The sequence below is a fragment of the Bos indicus x Bos taurus genome, chromosome 2 (assembly GCF_003369695.1).
Source record: "Bos indicus x Bos taurus breed Angus x Brahman F1 hybrid chromosome 2, Bos_hybrid_MaternalHap_v2.0, whole genome shotgun sequence".
NCBI classification, from domain to species: Eukaryota; Metazoa; Chordata; class Mammalia; order Artiodactyla; family Bovidae; genus Bos; species Bos indicus x Bos taurus.
The window spans coordinates 114964074-114986699 of NC_040077.1; the positions used below are offsets into that span (position 1 = coordinate 114964074).

At 41.8% G+C, this 22626-nt stretch overlaps 1 protein-coding gene across 2 annotated transcripts in view; it reads left to right on the forward strand.

Moving 5' to 3' along the window:
- The window catches only part of RHBDD1 (rhomboid domain containing 1), a 135167-nt gene that overhangs the window by 54558 nt on the left and 57983 nt on the right, over window positions 1–22626 (forward strand). For both annotated transcript variants that reach the window (XM_027514934.1, XM_027514924.1), the window contains 2 exons: window positions 10091–10179; window positions 13579–13635. In XM_027514934.1, the coding sequence (XP_027370735.1) occupies window positions 10091–10179; window positions 13579–13635 (146 nt within the window). The remainder of the gene's footprint in view (window positions 1–10090; window positions 10180–13578; window positions 13636–22626) is intronic.

Below are 22626 nucleotides of genomic sequence, written 5' to 3' on the forward strand. Positions count from 1 at the left end.
TTTGAGTCACAGAGAGCCCATCTGTCCCCACCTGCCTTTGTGAATCTCTCCTTCATGCAGATTCTGTACATGGGGGCAAACAAAGGATCACTTTGTGTGTCTTCTGGTGGTGGTGTGCCTGAACGTTTTTTTTAAAATCTCGTTTATTATTTTTGGCTGTGCTGGGTCTGCTTTGCTTTGTGAGGGCTTTCTCTACTTGTGGCGAGTAGGGGCTTCCCTTGTTGGGGAGCATGGGCTCTGGGGCACGGGGGCTTCAGTAGTCGCAGTGTGGACTCAGCAGTTGTGGTGCATGGACTCAGCTGCCGCACGGCTTGTGGAATCTTCCCGGGCCAGGAACTGAACCCATGTCCCCTGCATTGGCAGGTGGCTACTAATACTGAACCACCAGGAAAGTCCCTGAACATTTGTAATTCATAGTATTTTATTGTGTGATTTAAAATTTTCTAGTGTTTACAACTGGGGCGTTGAATTGAGATTGAGTATATGTGTTGTGTCTGTGTTTTTAAAAATGTGTGTATAGATATGTTATTTATAAATTCCATTACAAGAAAACAGAGTGAGCATTAAAGAATATTCGGGCTTGGGGGTCATTGGGTGTGATAGGGTTCGTAGCCAGTAGGTTAAGCAGCAGGGCAACGGCAGACACACCTGCAGACAAAGAAAGTCTTAAATGCTATCGTCTTAAAAACTCAGACGATACTCCAAGAGCCAAGAAGCCGCCCCTGCCTTGTCCTGAGGCAGCAGTCAAGGGTGATCAGGAAGGCTGTTTCACTCGGGCTCAGCTAGGCAAAGGGCACAGTGCATATTAAGCTGTGCGGAGTGGAATCAAGGCGTTTGCAAATGGCTCAAGCCTGGGATGGGACAGGGATTGAGGGCAGTGCAGAGCAGATGGAGAGATTTGGGGCAAATGGAACCTACTCAACAGTGATATGGAAGATATGAGAGAGGGAACCTAGGAGGTAGCCAGCTACATGAAGTGTCTGGTGAGGAAAAGAACACCAGCCTCACTTAGGGAATTACACTGACTCTAACATCTGTGCTCCAGTTAAGTGTACTGGGTTATTCATTTATTGTGTGTGTAATTTCACTTACCTGTTTTTCTCATTTAATTTGGCACAACTTCTCATTATGTTTTGAAGGAGATTTGAATAATAGCACAGTCTCTAAAGAACCTTATTAATGCTACAAAGCTAGTGATCTTGATTTCCATCTGGAGGTCAACTTGGAAACACTAGCATGTGCCAAATGGAGGAAGCTTTCTTAACAATTTACCTCAACAGCAAAAATAGTTAGATTTATCCACCACATCAATGAGAGAAATGTTGTCTTTTAAACAAGAACCTTGTCCAGTTACTGTTTTCTTTATATATTTTTAAAAAATAATGACATTCTTCCCAAGGTAGCTCAGTGGTAAAGAATCTGTTTGTCAGTGTAGGAGACATAGGAAAATACAGTTTTGATTCCTGGGTTGGGAAGATGCCCTGGAGGAGGAAATGGCAAGCCACTCCAGTAATTTTGCCTGGGAAATTCCGTGGACAGAGAAGCTGGCTCCAGTCCATGGGGTTGCGAAGAGTTGGACATGACTGAGCACCCAGCAACATAGTAAAAACACTCTTTTAAGAAATTTGGAACAAAGAAGCAGGGATATTCGTTTCCCCCATATTATTGGTTGCTATTTCTATGTATCTCCTATTTTTAGATATGTATATGTGTATTTGTGTGCGTATAATGCATCAGAACCAGGGCTTCCCTGGTGGCTCAGACAGTAAAGATTCTGCCTGCAATGCAGGAGACCTGGTTCGATTCCTGGGTCAAGGAGGACCCTGGAGAAGGGAATGGCTGCCCACTCCAGTATTCTTACTTGGAGAATCCCATGGACAGAGGAGCCTCATATGTTATATACTTAAAGCTATAATATCATGGCCCTATGTATACAGATATTCGAGGAGTCAAGTAAAGTTAAATATATGAATTTTGAATCATTCTTCCTCTCAATTTCCAACTTGGTATCCAACTATCTAGTGAACACTCCCCTCAGTATTTCTGTTTAATTGTCTTGCAGGCATCTCAGAGTAAACACATCAAAATGGAGCTCTTAGATTCTCCCCCTTCGCTCCCCTTTTTCTCTGGTTTTCCCCATCTTAGTAGGTAGTTCCCTCATCTGTCTCATTACACAAGCCAGAAGCCTAGCTTTCTCCCTTTTCCTCACCCCCTGCACTGAATGTATCAACAAATCCTTTATCTTGGCCACCAAATAGACCTCAAGCCATTCTTTTCCTCTCCATGCTTACTGCTCCCACCCTCTTCCAAGCTGCTGCCTCTCACTGAGCTACATTAGCCTCCTTCCTGGTATGCTGACACTTGATAGTCTGCTCAGCAGACAGAATAGATCACTGTTAAGAATTCTCCTTTTTAAACTTCTCTGGTGGCCTCCCAATGTACTTATGAAATAACCCAAATTCCTCCACATGGCACATAAGGCCTATAGGACTTAACTTTTACCTGTTTTTCTAAATTCATCTCATGCTGAAATTCATGGTTTCCATCATCTCGCTATATTCAGCCACCTCATAGCCATCTCAGTGTTTTTAAAACACCAAGTTCTTCCTTCCCTCAACGTTCTTCCATATGTACTTTTCCCTGCCAGAGGCTCCCATCCTCGCCTCGTGGCCTGCCAGCTTCAAATCCTGTGTATGTCACTTTAAATGCCACTTAAGGAGCCATCCCAGACCACCCTAGGGAAAGTGGAGTCACTTCCCTACACTTAACACAATTTACAGTTAGTGTGGGTGTGGGTGTCTGTTTCCCCCACCAATTATAAGCCCTGTGAGGCAGTGACTGTCTTGTTTATGTAGTAGTCAGTCAATAAGTATTTGGTGAATGAACGAATGCTACTTCCTTGAACCAGCTCGTGGGATTCTCTTGCCGCCAGGCTAAGAGACGTGGACTTGAGAGCCAAGGAATTGCTTGGTATCATCTATTATATTGGAAGTGCTTGTGCAAGAGAGGCTCCTCCAACCTTTGTCATGCTTATTTTTGTCTGGGTCTTGTTTGTCTGGGACTGAAGTAAATGTCAGCAGTCAGCTCCCAGCTCTATGTTTGAGGTTGGTGCCATGTTTATCAAACCAACATGGAGACTAGAGATTGCATTACCTTTAAGGAGATATAATACTGGAAGGAGACTAGTTTTTCCTTCTGAGGCCACAGCGAGCTGGAGAGGGCATGAGGAAGTTATGGTGAGAGACACACAGTTCAGGCATCTCCCAAAGTGCCATTGCTAAAGAAACAGTCTGGCTGTGGTTGAACAAAGCATCACAGATAGAAAACAGATGGTTTAAGAACAGGGTATCTTGGGAAGAAGCCATCTGATCAAGATTTTCCATAGTGATGTTCATTAAAGCTGAAGAATTCTTGCTACATCTTGTTTCTGTCATGGCAGTCAGGGGCCTTTTATTAAGATCCCCAGACCTTCTGATCCACTCAGTCCCTGCCTGGTAGTAACTGCTTTTACAGGAGGAAATTCTGGAACATCCGGTACCAGAGGCCACTTCTACCTGACTGTCTTTAACCCTACCTTACCATCTTACCTTGTCCAAGACCAGGTCTCCATCAAGTTGCATCCTTAATGAGGTCTTTTGCTGTTCATCCATGGTGAGATCACGTCTTAGAGTAATTCATTGCCTGCTTTCTGAACTGTGCCTGAGAGGATCACCTCTGCAACTGTGGGCAGAGTTTGCCATTTAACAGAGGTCCTGTAGAGCTTGTCCTGGCTTCTGATCATAACTTTAGTTTTGATTCTTCAACAGCGCGTGTGACATTTGTATAACTGCTTAGCTCAGCCTGTTAAAGGAGTGGGGATCAGCCGAGGCTGGCATAGTAGGAAAGAACACTGTCTGCTGGTATTAATAATATTGTCTGCATATCGTCTGTGGAACTAAAATCCACAATAGTATCTTTTCTTCAGCTTTATTGAGAGGTAATTGACCTTTGATCCACAATAGTATCTTAGTTTTGCTCCCAAATTATCTTTCCACTATTACTATTCCTTACATGTAGCAACATTGATTTGATATTTGCTTTTCATATTTTTTTTCAGTTTTTTTCTATAAACACGTATTGAACCCCCACTCTGTGCTCAATACAGAAGTGCTGCATCGCTGGAGGTCCACAGGATGAAAAACAATGAAGATTTTTCCTAACTATAGAACGACATGAGACCTCAGGTTGAAAAAGCAACAGCAAATCTCAAGGAGGGAATTAAACCAGTTTACAGCTGGATTGGTCCACAATGGCAGTAAATCTAACATAAAGAGGAAATCTTAAAGGCTGAGAGAAGAGCCAGATCACCTATAGAAAAATGACTGTCCAATGGTCAGAGCATTTCTTAGCAGCAGTAGTAGATTCAGAAATAGGACGTTCTTGAACAAAAAGACTGGCAGAATTTTTTACTCTCTGACTTGAACTGAAAGAATTGCTAAAAGTTGGATTTTAGAGAGAAAGAAATTGATCCCAGATGTAGGTTCCACCATGAGAGAGCAATGGGCCAACAAAGAAGTTGGACATGTTCATAAACTTAAATGATCTAAGGAAATGGCTGCCTCTGTGTTAGGATTTGAATACAAACAAAATGTTTTTCCAATTGAGGATGTAACTGCTTAGACTTAGTGCCGGTATTGGAAATTCTTCTGTTTGTGATGAATTGTTTTCAGGCAAGGATTTTTAATCAGAGGTCCATGGATAGGATTCAAGGCATCTGTGAACTTCTTAAAATGATAAGTGACATACCTTGTGAATGTGGAGTCTTTCCGCAGACAGGACCCATGGCGTTTATCAGACATTTAAAGGGATTTAGAACCTGGACAAGCTAAAGGACTACTGGATTATTGTATTGTCCCCCCGTTAAGAAGAAATTATATCAGCACTTAACTCTCCCTGACAGTGAGATCAGAGCATCTGGATTTGAATATCGGATCTGTCAGTTACTTTGCAGAACCACTGAGACCCTGGACAGGTGATTTGCCTTCTGTCTGTAGTTCACACAGCACACAACCTGTGTGGCCACACACAGCAGTGGTATATCTGGCTCTTGTGACCACATCTCACCATCACAGTCAATGTTTGACTATAGCTGTTAGGATTTTCTAAAGAGTCCCTCTTGAGCTATGAGAAGAAACAAAACTTCTAAGTCATCAATTTTTGGCTATAATAATAGACTTAGTGCTGTTGTTCTGTTCAGTGAACACATGGTTTGTGTAATATGTTGTCCAAGTGTGCAGGAGTGAGCACGGGGAGGAAGTGTGTGTTCAATCATTGTCTCTCCCAGTGAAACTTGATACTAAAGCAGCTATTCACTGGTGACCGGTGTTACTTGTGCTTTTAGAGTGTAGTTGTACTGTAGGTCAGATGTGTGCGTTTGTGTGTTAATTTTAATTCTACTTCTCCGCTCCTTCAGGAGTTGTTTACTAAGAACTAGAGTTAGGCCACTCACCAATGCTGCTGATGCTGTACCAGCTGTGGTCATGGATGCAGAGTTGAGGACAGCGGTTCCGTCTCTGAGGAATTGCCATAGATTAGGATGGAGGAGACAAGGTCTCCACCAAATCCTCACGCCAGCCTGAGATCTTCTCAGGCTGTTCCTAAAAGCAAAGTTTCCCCAGCCTGCCACCTGGGGTGTCAGCCAGCAGGTATAAGTAAGAGCAGAGAAGAGTGTACCTTCTAGGAGGGCTGCTGTGGAGCTCGGGGAGCCTCAGATGTCAAAAATGTTGAAACATCTGTTTAGCATGTGTCATTATGATCCTAGTAACACAGTCTGTTTCTAAAGCTGTGACATTTGACATTCCCAGCCACTAATTAGAGAGCCCAGGTATGTCTTCTTCCCTCAAAGCCCCAGGCCTCCTTTATCCCTGCCTCCTTCCCAGCACTCCCAGGGGCCGGGATAAAGTGTCCTAATCCTAGGACTGGGCTGCCCCATCCTACTGGGGAGAAGGTAGCTCCCAGCTCCACTTCCGTTTCCTGTCTGCACGTCTGTTTCCTCTCTCATGACATGGGTATCTCTTAGAAGGCGAAGGGCAGTGGTTTGTCAAACAGTTACCTATAGCATGGAGCAGGTTAACTCACCTCTTGAGACAAGCATGTGATTCCTCTGTCATGGATGGCATCGTTACCTTTTCTGTGTATAATATTGAGACTTTCTCAGGGGTTGGTTGTTTATGTTAGCTATGCTGTGTGCAGCAGGTGGGATCTTAGTTTCCTGACCAGGAATCAAGCCTTCACCCACTGCATTGGAAACGTGGGGTCTTAACCACTGGACCACCAGGGAAGTCCTGAGAGGTTCTCAGTTTTGACTGAATAAGATCATAAGCTCTTCTTGTTTTTTATTTTAAAAGAAAAACACTTCTGTATAGCTTAAATGAAATGATAAGGACAGTAAGAGTATTGAGATGAGACTTTAGTGGAAAATGCTGAATTTAGGCAGATAATGAGATCAAATTGCCAACGTCTGCTGGATCATGGAAAAAGCAAGAGAGTTCCAGAAAAATATCTATTTTTGCTTTATTGACTATGCCAAAGCCTTTGACTGTGTGGATCACAATAAACTGTGGAAAATTCTGAAAGAGATGGGAATACCAGACCACCTAACCTGCCTCTTGAGAAATCTGTATGCAGGTCAGGAAGCAACAGTTAGAACTGGACATGGAACAACAGACTGGTTCCAAATAGGAAAAGGAGTATGTCAAGGCTGTATATTGTCACCCTGCTTATTTAACTTCTATACAGAGTACATCATGAGAAACGCTGGACTGGAAGAAACACAAGCTGCAATCAAGATTGCCAGGAGAAATATCAATAACCTCAGATATGCTGATGACACCACCCTTATGGCAGAAAGTGAAGAGGAACTAAAAAGCCTCTTGATGAAAGTGAAAGTGGAGAGTGAAAAAGCTGACTTAAAACTCAACATTCAGAAAACTAAGATCATGGCATCTGGTCCCATCACTTCATGGGAAATAGATGGGGAAACAATGGAAACAGTGTCAGACTCTCTTTTTGGGGGCCCCAAAATCACTGCAGATGGTGACTGCAGCCATGAAATTAAAAGACACTTACTCCTTGGAAGGAAAGTCATGACCAACCTAGATAGCATATTGAAAAGCAGAGACATTACTTTGCCAACAAAGGTCTGTCTAGTCAAGGCTATGGTTTTTCCTGTGGTCATGTATGGATGTGAGAGTTGGACTGTGAAGAAGGCTGAGTGCTGAAGAATTGATGCTTTTGAACTGTGGTGTTGGAGAAGACTCTTGAGAGTCCCTTGGACTGCAAGGAGATCCAACCAGACCATTCTGAAGGAGATCAGCCCTGGGATTTCTTTGAAAGGAATGATGCTAAAGCTGAAACTCCAGTATATTGGCCACCTCATACGAAGAGTTGACTCATTGGAAAAGACTCTGATGCTGGGAGGGATTGGGGGCAGGAGGAGAAGGGGACGACAGAGGATGAGATGGCTGGATGGCATCATTGACTCGATGGATGTGAGTCTCAGTGAACTCCGGGAGTTGGTGATGGACAGGGAGGCCTGGCGTGCTGCGATTCATGGGGTCACAAAGAGTCGGACACGACTGAGTGACTGAACTGAACTGAATGAAACATAGTCTCTGGTCTGCTAGCCTCCCTTCCTTAGTTATTTGTATTGTGATTATAGCTTAGACTTCTACAAACCCATTTAGAGAGACAAAAAATTCATTTAAGTATGTTGTTGTTTTCTGACTCTCTGTGACCCCATGGACTGTAGCCAGGCTCCTCTGTCCATGGATTATCCAGGCAACAGTTCTGGAGTGGACTGCCATTTCTTCCTCCAGGGGATCTTGCCGACTCAGCGACAGAACCCAGGTCTCCTGCATTGGCAAGGCAGATTCTTTACTGCCGAGCCACCAGGGAAGCTTAATACAAAATATACGTCTTTTTTTTTTTTTTTTTTTTTTTTTTACTATATTAACTATTATGCTCTAATTTATAAATGAGGTTTAAAGCTGATTGTTTAATAGGTTGGGATTTAAAATTGACATTTTCTCCCATATCATGTTATAGCTGTATAACTTATCATAAAGATTTGCTTGAAAAGTTTCAAAGATATTGATGTATTTTATTCTCTTCAGTTAAATTGAAGTTACTGTTTTTAAAATTTTGATTCTGGCCTCTTCTTTGCTCAAACCACCACTTTCTTTGCCATTCCTCTAACTAGTTGGAGAGTTTATTTGCCTAAAAATAGAATAAAATAAGTACAGTTTGGTTTTTTTTTTTTTTTTTTTTTGGAAAATCTAAAGGAGAGCACAGTTAATATTGTTCTTCCCTGAAAATGGGAAACTGACTGTCTGATCCCATGTTTTTATTATCAGGTCACACATGCTGTTAGTTAGAGATATTTGATGAAAATAACAGCTATCCTTAAGGAATGATTATGTGTATGTGTGTGCACACATGCATGCCCACATGTGGTGTGACCTTCAGTGTGTGTAGACGTATGCAGAGCCTTGTTTGGGCAGTAGTGTGATTGAGTTGGCTATTGGGCAGGACTGTCCTGACTACACAAGGCTTCCTTTCATCTTTTTCTCTGAAGTGCTCCCTTGTCTGTTTCTTTCCTGTGAGCCAGCAACTCTCCCTGGCCCTGAGACCGTGGCAGTTACTTGCGGCTGCCTCACTTGTGGCGTTAAGGGCCTCTTGCCCCTGTCCTTTGCTGCCATGGTCACAAGGTATATTGGATTTGATTCTACATCTCACGAGGGTGACGGCATCAGTGGCATGGCTCAGTCCCTCCCGTGCCACAGCCATCTGAGGCTGAAGGTACAACGACTTTAAATTGCCTTCTGCTCTTCTTGCTGAAACCATCCTGGGACACTGGAATCATGCATTCCACACATATTTGGGTGTCTGTCCTGTGCCTGGCACCATCCTAGGTGTGCGAGATACCCCTGTGTAAACCACAAAAGTCCCCGTGCTCTTGGAGTTCACATCAGCTCCTTGGTAACTTTCAAAGGAAGAGGAACCCTTCACCTGAGATGTGAAGAGTTTTTATGATGGGGTACTCTTCAGTTTAGCCTTGGGGTCACCAGTGAGCTCTTGAGGGGTATGGCAGTGGGCTGTGGGGGTGGGTTTAGTAGGAGATGAGGATGGAGAGAAGAGATGGGCAGGGCCATGAGTGGGAAGGCCTTGAGCACAGGCTAAAGTGTCTGTAAGCAGAGGAGTCAGTGACCCCCTACAGGATGGCCGTGACATACAAGACCTCACCTCTGTTTGGGGGAAAATAACTGATGGAGGGCGTGGGCTGCACAGAGAGCAGGAGCTGGGGGCGGCAGAAAGCCAGGCTGGATGATCTTCAATTTACTCTTTTTACTCATTCAGCATATACTTAGCTGGGGCTTGCCTTGTATTTATATTTAGAAGCAATTGCTAATCTTAGACGCTATTTTAAGAAGAGTGGAACCGATTTAAAGCTCTGTCTCATCTTTCAAGCTTGAAGTTTACATTTTGGGGTTTTGGGGGGGCTGAGGGACTGAAAGATCCACATTTATGTGAGGGGTGCGGAAGAGGATGGACATCTCAATCTCTTCTGCAAAGTTTCTCTTGCTCTTTGCCTCCCTCGTCAGGGTGGGAATACTGTAGCTGTCTAATCTGCAGTGAACACAGGTAACACCTGTCCCTCACAGTGGCTGACTAATTCAAGATTTAATTCAGAGGAAATGAATTTCATTGATACTTCCTAATAAGAGCTACAGACATAAAACTGGAAGAAGTATAATGGGTTGTCTTGACAAAAACGCTTCTGCTGCCCTGAAGGAGCCAGCTCACTTCTCTTGGTCAAGGAGGGAGATTGCCTTTTAAACCTGTTATGTTTGTTATTCACTGTACTTTTTTTTTTATTGTAAGGTAGGAAGTGATGTCCTTGGGACTGAGTTAAATGCTGCTCCGCATGAAAGATGTGATGCAGAACCAGAGCCTGCCAACTGTGACTAACTGACATGCCCCTGGCCATTGAGAAGACAGTGTGTAGTCTGCAGCAGAGCAAACACTCACGAAGGTCCTCCTTCTCTCCTAGGACTTCCTTTGCCGGGCATCTGGCTGGAATTCTTGTTGGACTGATGTACACTCATGGGCCTCTGAAGAAGATCATGGAGTTGTGCACAGGTATGGAGAACAGGGCTTCTCCATTGGCTCAATGGTAAAGAATCCACCTACCACAACGCAGGAGACACGAAAGACACTAGTTCGTTCCCTGAGTTGGCAAGATCCCCTGGAGTGGGAAATGGCAACCCGCTCCAGTATTCCTGCCTGGAAAATTCCATGGACAGAGGAGCCTGGTGGGCTGCAGCCCATGGGGTGGCAAAGTCAGACACGACTGAGGAACTGAGCACACAAGCACAGAACACCTTTGGCTTGACTAGTTGGAAGTTCATCTTCATTCTAATGGGAATAAAAGCAACCCCAAGTTTCCCTGTGATTCAACTTAGGAAGTCCCTAATAGGCTCTTTTTACACTAAGAGGTGAACCAGCTGGCGCTGGTCCTCTCATGGTCCAAAAAGGAGACTGAAAACCCCAGTTTTAAACCTGATGCTTTCTTAGGGGACAAATGAAGTACACACTTACACCCACAGCGTTATTGCCACTCACCAAAAACCACTATTTCCTTGAAATTCATAGAACTAAAGCTGGTTTAAAATATGCTTTCTTCTGTAATATTCCATGAATTCAAAGTGCAAGGCAAAGTTAAAAAAAGAAAGACAAATCTGTATTGAAGTACAAGGTCAGTATTTTAAACAATTCAGAATGACCACTAGGTCCTTGGCAGGCAAGACATATATTCATGGATGGCCAAACCAAGTCTGTTTTTCCTGAAGCGTGGCTCCTGCTTTTTAATTTAAAAAATTATTTCCCTTCTAATTGCTGCTCAATGAAAATACTTTATTTTACTTAGGAAACCTATAACTTTTTTGGCTCTCTTAATTGGAAATGCTATACTAGTCATGACTTATAAGGAAACTGTTTTGCAAACACTTGTTCTATAGACCATATGAGTTCCAATATTTCATCTTTTACTCATGGGGAATCTTCTGAGACTATTTTACCTTCTCTTAAACCATAAATAATTTGTTTTCACTATTTGTGCTAATAACTGGTATTCTTGCAAACCATATAATATTCATGATATTAGAAAGCTTTCTAAACATTGTCCCCTTGCCTTTATTAGCTGGTTGTATTCACTTTTGGGCGATTTTTACAGACTGTGTTGCATCCACGCAAATTTTTATTTTCCTACCTTTGCATCTTACTGTTTTTCTGGTGTGTGTACCTGGAGGAGGCAGCAGGAGCTTCCTGTATTGAAAATGTAGGGTTTTATTATATTTTTAATACAACGTAATTAATGGAAATCCAGATATGAGTTTTGTTGCCCAAATGTCCTCAGTGCTGATACAGGAAAAGAAATGATTCTTGGGAATCTAGTATTTTGTTTCCTTTTTGTGTGTGTGTGTCTGAGGATTAAGTGGTTAAGTAAAGCTTTCTTACAGACATATTATGAAATTTAGGCAAATGTTTTGTTTTTAAAGAGGATTTCCCCCATAATTGTAACATTTTAACTTTTACTTTCCTCCCTGAAGCCTCGCCTGTTTTCTAAGGAGACTTATTTTTATATCATTCTATTTTCAGTATAATAAGTAGAAAATTGAATACTAGAAGTTGAAACATTTCAATGCTGTTCGCAAATAGCCTGCAATCTCTGCCTTTTTTCCGGTAAAGCAGGAGAAAGATCTAGAGTGATTTGAGAACTAAGGTGACACAGGAGCCCTGTGGAAAATACATGAAAGCTGCTGTCTGGTAGCTCCTGGGAAAGGAGCATCACACTGAAGGTGTCCCCTGTTACTCTTCCCTCTCCTTTCCTTCACCAGTGCTGAATTTTCTGTCCTGTGTTTAGGGGTAAGAAACAGGAAAGTCCGTTAGGAAGGCTAAGAACACGGCTCACGAACACCCTTGTTATGGGGCATGTTCTCTCTATAGCCAGAGCATCTCTACTTGTACAGAGATCTCAAAGACCAAGCTTGGTCCCTTAGAAGGCAGAGACCATCTTATGTCGTCAGGAACCTTAAGGAACTTCAGAGAGTATAAGTTAGAGTTTCATTGTCCCCACCACATTGTGTTCCCTGTAGGACTAACCCCAAACAAAAGAGAATATATTTTAATTGTTCAGAACTTATTTATAATGACTTTGAGCTTTGTTGCAAAGAAGCTAATAATTGTTGGAAAGGCTGGTAGTTACAGCTTTAGGGCTATTCTGTTCTATCAGACAACATGTCTATTTTTATTCCAGTACCATCCTGTTTTGTTGACTATAGCTTTATAGTATACAATGGGCTTCCCAGGTGGCTCAGTGGTAAAGAATCTGCCTGCCAGTGCAGGAGACAAAGAAGACACAGGTTCGATCCCTGGGTCAGGAAGATCCCCTAGAGAAGGAAATGGCAACCCACTTTACTAATCTTGCCTGGAGAATCCCATGGACAGAGGAGTCTGGCGGGCTACAGCCCAAGGGGTTGCAAAGAGCTGGGCACGGCTCCGTGACTGGGCACACACATGTGCACATACTGTTTTGTTTACTGTAGCTTTATAACATCCATCGCAGTCAGGAATTGTTAAGACAGCTATCATCAAAAAGACAAGAGATAACAAAGTTAGGTGAGGATGTTAGTGAGAATGTGTAGCGGTGCAGCCACTATGGAAAATAGCATGGAGGGTCCTCAAAAAATAAAAAATAGGACTACTGTATGATCCAGGAATCGCACTTCTGTGTGTATTTCCAAAGGAAATGAAATCAGCGTCTCGAAGATCTATCTGTACTCCCATGTTCCTTGGGGCATTTGTTCACTATAGCCAATATAGGGAAACATCCCAAATGTGTGATGAGTGGGTGAAGAAAATGTGGTATGTGTGTATATATAATGGAGTATTACCAGTCATGAAAAGAACTCTAATCCTGTTTTTGATAAAGTGGGTGAACCAGGAGGACATTGTGCTAAGTGAAATAAGCCAGATAATTAAGTATGTTGTCACTTACAATGTGTGAAATCTAAAAACGATGAACTCACAGAACCAGAGAGTAGAACAGTGGTTTCCAGCGGGTAGCATGTGGGGTAAATGCAGAGATGTTGGTCAAAGGATACAAGCTTTCAGTTATAAGATGAGTAAGTTCTGGGGATGTAATGTTCAGCATTGTGACTATAGTTAATAGCACTTTATTAATATTTGAAATAGTACTTGACATTTACTAAGAGAATAGATCTTACATTTTCTCATATATATACACACACAATGGTAAGTATATAAAGTGATAGATGTGTTAATTAACATAATTGTGGTTATCATTTCATAATATATATGTATATTAAATCATTCCATTGTACACCTTTTAAAAAAATCATGACCAACCCAAACATGTACAATTTTAATTTGTTAATCATACCTCAGTAAAACTGGCAATAGGGGTCAGGGCAGAGCCTATGGCTACAATTAAAATGTTTTTTTTTCCTTCATTTTTAGGCATTTTCCCATCCAATAGTGATTACCCAGGACAGCAGTACTACTTTAATAGTTCAGGTAAGTAACTTTATTTCATTTAATACAGTTTAACTTGTTTTTAAAAATTATACTGTTTGTTACTACAGAGCTCCTGTAAGGTAATATGGGTAAACCCATATTATTGCTATTGGAGAGTACACCAGACATTAGGTCCTTGTACCTCTAATGTTACTGGAAGCTAGACGGGGACACTGTCCAGGGAGCATATTTGGGTGCATGGTTAAGGAAGGAGGGAACTCCAGCAAGAAAATGTTAAATGATTGGTTTGAGGTTTCTCAGACATGTTAAGATATATATGAGAAACAGGCCCCTTGATACTCAGCCTAAGAGACCATTCACTGGCTAAGTGTTAGAAGTTACTTTCATATATATATAGTTCTCCACAGTCCACTCCACTTACATATGCAGGAAGAGTCACATTTACTGTAAGAAGCTAAGATAGGCATTCCTTTAACAGTTAAAGAGGAGAAGGTATTTTTTTCTAGAGGTCTTTGTAAATAGGTAGAAAGGATTTCCTATTGAAGCATATGACCTTTTTTAAGCTAAAGCCCTTACATTCCAGCCTGGCAAGGCTGCACTGTAATATCCTGAATCGGTACCAGCAGACAAGCGTCGAAGAACCTAAGCACCAGAGGCAGTGGGTGGCTTTACAGTCCTGCCTGTTGAGAACCACTGTAACTTAAATCTGGGGTCAGCAACCTTTCCTGTAAAGGGCCAGGTAGCTACTGTTTGAGAGTTTAAAGGCTTTGTTGACCATATGTAGTTTCTATTTCAACGAGGCAACCTGTCGTCATAGTGTGACGACGACCATACACTGTTCTGTCACTCAGTCGTGTCCTGTTCTTTGTGACCCCGTGGCCTCTAGCATACCAGTCTCCTCTGTCATGGAATCTTCCAGGAAAGAATACTGGAGTAGGTTGCCATTGCCTCCTCCAGGGGATCTTCCCAACCCAGGGATCGAACCTGAGTCTCTGCATCTCTTGCATTGGCAAGTGGGTTCTTTACCACTAGTGCCACCTGGGAAGCCAACCATATACTGTTCATAAGCAAGGGTCCTTAGTTGTGTTCCAGTAAAACCGTATTTATAAAGACAGGCAGTGGGTTGTATTTGTACTCCTACTTGTAGCTTTTTGACCCCTGGATTAAATGATACAAGTACAAAGAATTGTGTAGCTAGATATATATCGGTGCTTTTGCTTTGTTCTCCCATACAGTGCTCTGACCCTCAGTCTGGTTTACCCAGTAGCACCCTCTGAGTGGTCGTGTTGTGCACGTTTGTTAGACTGACCACTGCGGGAGAGAAAGAAAGAGCTATAGTCCTTGTCTCAGAGTTTATGACCAGGACTTGATGGTAGATGCCATACATTTGGAAAGGCAAAACAGTAGAAGCGAATAGGACTAATCTAGGTATAGAAAACAGAATGATGAACCATGGAATCGAGTAGTACAGAATAACATGATGATAGTTAATGTTCAACAGAATCTCCAGTTGACCCCAGGAAGATTTCCGGAGCTTTTTCTGTCCACATAGTTTTCTCCTTTGCTGTATTCCGCCCTGAAAATTCCAACTCTACTCAGGGAGCCAGCGGCATCCACCTATGTCCCTCCCTGCTCCCTGAACCACAGTCTAGAGAGTGCCTTCAGGCTCATTTCCTTTATTTCCCTTCTCTCAAGATTCAGAATCTTGAACTGCCAATTATACAATGCCCGAAAACATCCATCTCATATGTTTTCTCCCATCTTCTACTTGATTTGGTAGATCTAGTCCAGTCCCAGTTGCTCCTTCCTGGCAGAGGTAGGAGTCCATTTCAGAGATATTGATGAGTGCAGTCAGTGCTCAGCCTGGAAGGGAGGGAGCAGAGTTGCAGTTACTGGAGGTCATCCAGAAGAGGTGGAGTGCTGGGTCTTGATGAGTTAAGTAAGCATCTTTACTTGATGAAGTTAAGGAAAGCAATGAAAGGAAAGGGCTTTTCAGTTCTTTATGAAAAAGCCTGCCTGGAATTATCCAGAATGTAGTGGAATGCCACTGAATGATTTACTCAGTAGAATGATACTGTTAAGAGTTACAATCAAGATATGTTTTTGATGTAGTTGTAAAGGCTTGGATCATGATGGTCAAACTTGGCTGTTTATGTGAACCACCTGAGAAGCTTTTACAGTGTGTCCATGGCTTGAATTCAACCCAGACCAGTTAAGTTATAATTGGGATAGAGACAGGGACTTGGGCCTTTTTAAAAAAAAAAAAAAGCTTCTCAAGTGATTCTAATGGATTCAGGAAGAAAAATCATAGGCTTAGATGATTGGGATTACCTAGGCTTATGGACTACAGTGAAGAATACTGTTGTTCCCCAGCGGCTTCACTCTGAGGCTTTCACTTCTGATGCTCTGGAGGCTTAAAATCCTAGAACTGTGGTCTTGGTGCAGGAAAGGAACAGTTGTTACACAGTGCGGGCTCACTTGTTTCTATCTGAACTCACCTGAAGAGAGGAGGTGTGATGGTTAGTTGTCAACAGAGCTGATACAGTCTTATGGAAGAACACTGGGTCCTTTTGGTTGTTGGTTATGGAGGCCAGCTCACACTGACTTAAGTTTGAGTAGAGGTTTCTCAGCTCATGTGACTCAGAAGAGATGAATCATACAGGAAGACTGTTTTGGCTGTCTCCCATTGTGATTTCTCTTTTCCTATTGACCTTATTCTCTCTAGTATTTATGGCTCCTAATACCTCAGAGTACTCAAGGAAAAGGGGCTTCTCTCCTGGTTCATTTTTTAAATCTCCAAGAGAAACGGGAATGATCCTCTGGATGAAGAGAATAATAACATATTTGTGCACAGACGTGGCTTAAACTATCATAAATGACCTCATCCCAACATCTTCTGTGACAATTGGGAATTGAGGTTTAAAAATGTTAAGTATTTTGGCTAAAGTCATCCGGGTACTTAGTTATACAGTTAGGACTAAACATGCCAGTCACTGATTCCTAGCCCCTGCTTTTTCTGTTGTACAGGGATATGACATAGGCATTCTGCTGATTTAACCTTACCAAAGAGGGCAGGTTTCCTTACTGACTTTTCTTTCATCTTTTTTGAACTTACAAAGAAAAAAGGGAAAGCTGCTAAAAGCCTCCTTCATATGAAAGAGGCATAAGCAGAGCAGACACACAGACCAGAGAATGAAAGGCAACAATAAAAGCCTCTCTTGCCTTCCTTTCCTATCCCCTGTAAGATTATCATATTTATATTTCTTCCGCTGAAGTGATTGGATTTCTTCAAAGGCAGCACTACATAAGGCCAGGTGGCCATGCTAATGGTCACCTAGGGAACTTTTATGAGAGCATATGTATCTCTTACAGGCAATGATTTATTCTGAATATGGCTGTCCTTAGCTGGAAAAGAATTTATAGGTCACAGAACCTCATGAATGTTTAAAAAGCGGTTACCAATCTTTCTGATCTTGGTGGTGTTTCTTGATCTCTTTTGCCGTGAAATCCTGGTATGTGTATAAGGAACAGATGGAGTAGTTTATAGAATAATGATAACCAGAATTTCTTTTATTACAGAGCCAAAGTATATAACTACAAAAGAATATTAGACTAGCATTCATCGCAGGATATAATTTAAACTTATTTATCTTAAGTGTTTGATTGTTAGGTTTTTCCAGCCATGTTTATTATGAAGATTTTAAAATATCTGATTGGGCCACTAGAACAGCTGTAGAAAATTTTTGGTCCTAGGAGACCTCTTCTCATTGTAATAGATATTGATGGGATCTTCAGTCCTGTTGATAACTCGTGACTGACGATGTAGAACGTTTAACCACACTAGTCTTTTTGACTTAAAGCATTACAACTTTCCCTTTCTCTCTCCCCATGTTTTGTCTGGCAAGTACCAAATTAGATTTTATAATATTCAGATGTTTAGAGTTGCAGGCTTTATTTTGTGAAGGCACTGTTCAGTTGTACTTTGAATAAGAAATAACATGAAGAAAGATGTTCTCCTCTATCAAGAAAACATTGCCTCAAATCGTAGCAAATTTATCTGTCAATTGAAACTCCACAGATGTATGTTGTGTTTCTGGTATCTGTGTAGATAGGTATTCAGAGCTTTGGGGCTATTTTGGATTTTGAATTAGCTGAATATTTTTGAGGGTAGATAGGTAGAAATGCTGCTTAGACCTTCTGCAACAAAATGACTTTCCCCAGGGATTTGAAAGTGGTAATGAGCCATATGGGAAAGTGCCCAGTGTGCTTTTCGTGTTGCAATAAAATAATTGGCACTCTTAGGGAATTGGGCAGTCTCTCTATTCAGGATTGCTAAAGCATCCTGTGGTATTCAGTGACTTGTCCATAAATATTCTATTATGTTCTGGAATGGTTGCCCCTGTCTTTGTTCTTTGTGAAGTAGATGTATTTATTATGTATTGATTATTTGTCCTTATGTGAAAGGTTTGGGGGGTTATTTTTTTGGTTGGTGGTTTTTTGTTTTGTTTTGTTTTTTGGCTTTTCGGTGAAAAGCACAGAAAGCAAGGTTTGTAGCAGTGCCATAGTCTCCTTTATCTTAGGATATGAAACTTGCTGGTATGTGTTGCCCAACACAGTAGTGGGAGCTGAATATTTCTGATTGTTCTGTTGAGTGGAAACCAATTTGAGGAAGAGTGTCCATATGAAAAATTGTGTCCAGATCCCATTTCAGTCCCAAATCATTGAGGGGATTTGAGGATATATCCTTATCCTGATTTAAATATCATAATGTTTATATATTGACATGGGAAATGTGAGAGAGAATACAGAAGTTGGGTTAAACAGGAGGTGTTTGGTAAATCCCCACTAATTTCTGGGCTTCCCTGGTGGCTCAGCTGGTAAAGAAAGTGAAAGTGAAAGTCACTCAGTTATGTCCAACTCTTTGTGACCCCATGAACTATATAGTCCATAGAATTCTCAAGGCCAGAATACTAGAGTGGGTAGCTGTTCCCTTCTCCAGGGGATCTTCCCAGCCAAGGGATCAAACCTAGGTCTCCCACATTGCAAGTGGATTCTTTACCAGTTGAGCCACCTAAAGAATCCACCTGTAATGTGGGAGATCTGGGTTTGATCTCTGGGTTGAGAAGATCCCCTGGAGAACAGAACAGCTACCCACTCCAATATTCTAAGCCACCTAAAGAGTAGAAAATTGTGTAACTTCTTTGGAAAACATTCTAGCGGTTTCAAATGGTTAAATATAGAATTACCATATGACCTAGCAATTCCACTCTTAGGTAAGAGAAATGAAAACATATGTCCAAATAACAACTTGTATACAAATATATTTGTAGTAGCATTATTCACAATAGTAAAAAGGTAGAAATAACCCAAAAGACATCAATTGGTAAGTGAATAAACAAAATGTGATATATTTATACAATGAAATATTACTTGGCCACAAAAAAGAATGAAATAAGGATTTGTGCTACAACATGGATGAACCATGAAAACATTATGCTGAATGAAATAAGCCATACATGAAACACCACATATTATACGATTCCTTTTATAAAATTGTCCATAATAGGCATAGCTATGGAAACAGAAAGTAGACCAGTGTTTGTTTAGGACTAGGATGACTGTCTTAAAACTCAACATTCAAAAAACTAAGATAATGGCATCCAGTCCCATCACTTCATGGCAAATAGATGGGGAAACAATGGAGACAGTGACAGACTTTATTTTCTTGGGCTCCACAATCACTGCAGATGGTGACTGCAGCCATGAAATTAAAAGACACTTTCTCCTTGGAAGAAAAGCTATGACATACCTAGACAGCATTAAAAAGTAGAGACATTACTTGACTGACAAAGGCCTGTCTAGTCAAAGCTATGGTTTTTCCAGTAGTCACGTATGGATGTGAAAGTTGGACCATAAAGAAAGCTGAGTGCTGTAGAACTGATGCTTTTGAACTGTGGTGTTGGAGAAGACTCTTGAGAGTCCCTTGGACTGCAAGGAGATCCAACCAGTCAATCCTAAAGTAAATTAGTCCTGGATATCCATTGGAAGGACTGATGCTAAAGTTGAAACTTTAATACTTTCACTACCTGGTGTGAAGAACTGATTCATTGGAAAAGACCCTGATGCTGGGAAAGATTGAAAGCAGGAGAAGAAGGGGACGACAGAGGATGAGATGATTGGATGGCATCACCGACTCGAACATGAGTTTAAGCAAGCTCCGGGAGTTGGTGATGGTCATTCCAGGTGAAGCCTGATGTGCTTCAGTTCGTGGTGTCTCAAAGAGTCAGACATGACTGAGCGACTGAACTGAACTGAGGCTGATCTGGGGCTGGTAAGTGAAAGGTTGTTGATTTCACACACACAGGCACACCATAGAGTTAGTAAAGTATAGCAGAAAACATGTTTACTAGGAGAGTAAGGAACTAAAGCTTCAATCATCCTTTCCTTGTCTTGAAGATCCCGGACAAGCCCCCAGGATGAAAGGTTGCTGCTGTGAGCTGTGTGTTACACTGGATTTGTGACCTCCGGAGGAGAGGATTTTGATCCGGGGTCAGAGACGAGGCTTGACTACTTGGAGCTTTTTGTGTAGCAAAGTTTTATTAAAGTATAATAGAGATAGAGAAAGCCTCTGACATAGACATCAGAAAGGGACAGAAAGAGTGCCTGCCTTCCTAGTTTTTAGCAAGGTGTTTTATGTCTGTTAGAAAGCTATTAATCAGATAAGAGAGATGCCTGAAGGCTGAAGGAGTTGCACTAGGCCCCTTTCCCACAATATGTACTTTTGAGATAGGTTGGCATGAGGTGTGTCATCCCCAGGCCATCAAACAGTTGACAGGAATACTGGTTTGTTGAGCCGGAGTCCAAGGTTTGAGGAAAGGAAAAAAGTCTTAGGAAGAACCATTTTGAAGAAAGGCGAATTTCGAAGCAAATACATCGTTTCATTAACATAAGAAAAACACGTTGGTTAGCTCAAGGCAGAACCCGGTGTCCTCAACACAGAATTAAAAAGAGCCGCTCTTAATTTTGTGTGGAGAAGGAAAACAGACGGCCACTTGCAGTTTATTTCCTCCTGCCGCTCGGGAACCTCTGCCCTTCCTGCCTGTTAACTCTCTCATCACTAAAGAGTGCAGGTTTCTTTAGGGGACGATAAAGGTGTTCTCAAGTTGTTTATGGTAATAACGGCACAACTCCATGAATTTACTAAAATCCATTGAGTTATATGCTCTAAATTGATGAATTATATATAGTATGTCAGTTAAATCTCTTGAAAGTCGTTGTAAAAACACAACCAACAGACACAGATACTTTGCATGGCAAATATTTATATAAGCACTTATAGTTAGATTATCCAGCTGAGTTCTATTGTCATTTCCTTTTTAAAGACTAATTACCAGAAATTCTGAACACGAAATTTTAATTAACCAGGTTCTACCATACAGAGTTCTTGTTGGCTTTTTTGTTCCCCCCTGTAGTCTTATTAAAGCAATAAGTTTAAACTCAGGCCTGTACTATGGTGACATGGAATGATATGGAGGCATATGGCACAAGATGCATAGTGAAGGGTAGGAATTTTCATCAGCAACAGGGAGCACATTGATTAAACATTTGAAACATTATCTTCAAAGGGTATGACAGTGGCAGGAGAGAAGGAAAAAAAAGTAAGTGGATCCTCTCTCATTATGGGCTTCCATAAGGTAGTGAGAACCTACCTCCCAAGGCAGGAGACATAAGAGACTCAAGAAGATCCCCACAAGGAGGGCATGGTAACCCACTCCACTCTTCTTGCCTGGAGAATCCCCGTGGACAGAGGAGCCTGGTGGGCTACAGTCCATCTAGTTGCAAAGAGTCGGACATGACTGCAATGACTTAGCATGTGCTCACTCTCACTCTGTGAATTAAGTCGTCAGTCTTCTGTGGGGAAAAATAACCTCTTCCAAACAAATTCCATAAATGTGAGCAATAAAATAAACTCAAATTGAGTTGAAAAGTTTGATGGAAACATCTTGCAAAAGTCAATTTGCCCCTTGTTAATAGTATGTAAAAGTTTGACTCTTAAAGCATTATTTAATGGCCACGCTATCTCTTCTCTCTTTTGATCTAGCAACCAGTTTCTCAAAAGGGCTAGTAATAGAAACTATGATCTCTGACATAGAATTACAATGAGGGAAACTCTATCTTTTATATCTTACTGTAGTTATTACCGCCTGAAGCATCATGCCTAACACAGAAGTCCTACAGTATATGTATTAAATATTGGTCTGTCTGTCATTGTTTGGAACCACTGGACAGTAAGGCTTTATCAACTGTCATTTTAACCTTTCTCTCAAGTCCAAACAAGTCTTCACCGACGGTGTTAAGTAGCTCTAAACGGAAAGAACTCACTGCATACGTCAGTGGCCCATTCCCGTCCCCTCCAGTACTGCTCGTGCCTTCTAAACTAGTGTCTTCTTGTGGAAAATAGATAATAAGAACCTAATGTAGAGCACGGGCTTTCCAGTTGGCTCAGTGGTAAAGAATCTGCCTGCAATGCAAGAGACGCAGGTTCAATCCCTGGGTCAGGAAGATCCCTTGGAGAAGGGCATGGCGACTCACTCCAGTATTCGTGCCTGGAAAATCCCATGGTTTTTTCCAGTGAATTGGCTCTTCACATCAGGTGGCCAAAGTATTGGAGCTTCAGCATCAGTCCTTCCAGTGAATATTCAGGGTTGATTTCCTTTAGAATTGACTGGTTTGATCTCCTTGCTGTATGGGAAAGTGAAAGTGAAAGAAAGTAAAGTCGCTCAGTCGTGTCCGACTCTGTGTGACCCCATGGACTGCAGTCTGCCAGGCTCCTCCGTCCAGAGGATTTTCCAAGCAAGAATACTGGAGTGGGTTGCCGTTTCCTTCTCCAGGGGATCTTCCTGATCCAGGGATCGAAACCAGGTGTCCCGCACGGCAGGTAGACAGACTCTTTACCATCTGAGCCACCAGGGAAGCCCAAGTGAAGTAAAAGTCGCTCAGTCGTGTCCAACTCTTTGCGACCCCGTGGAC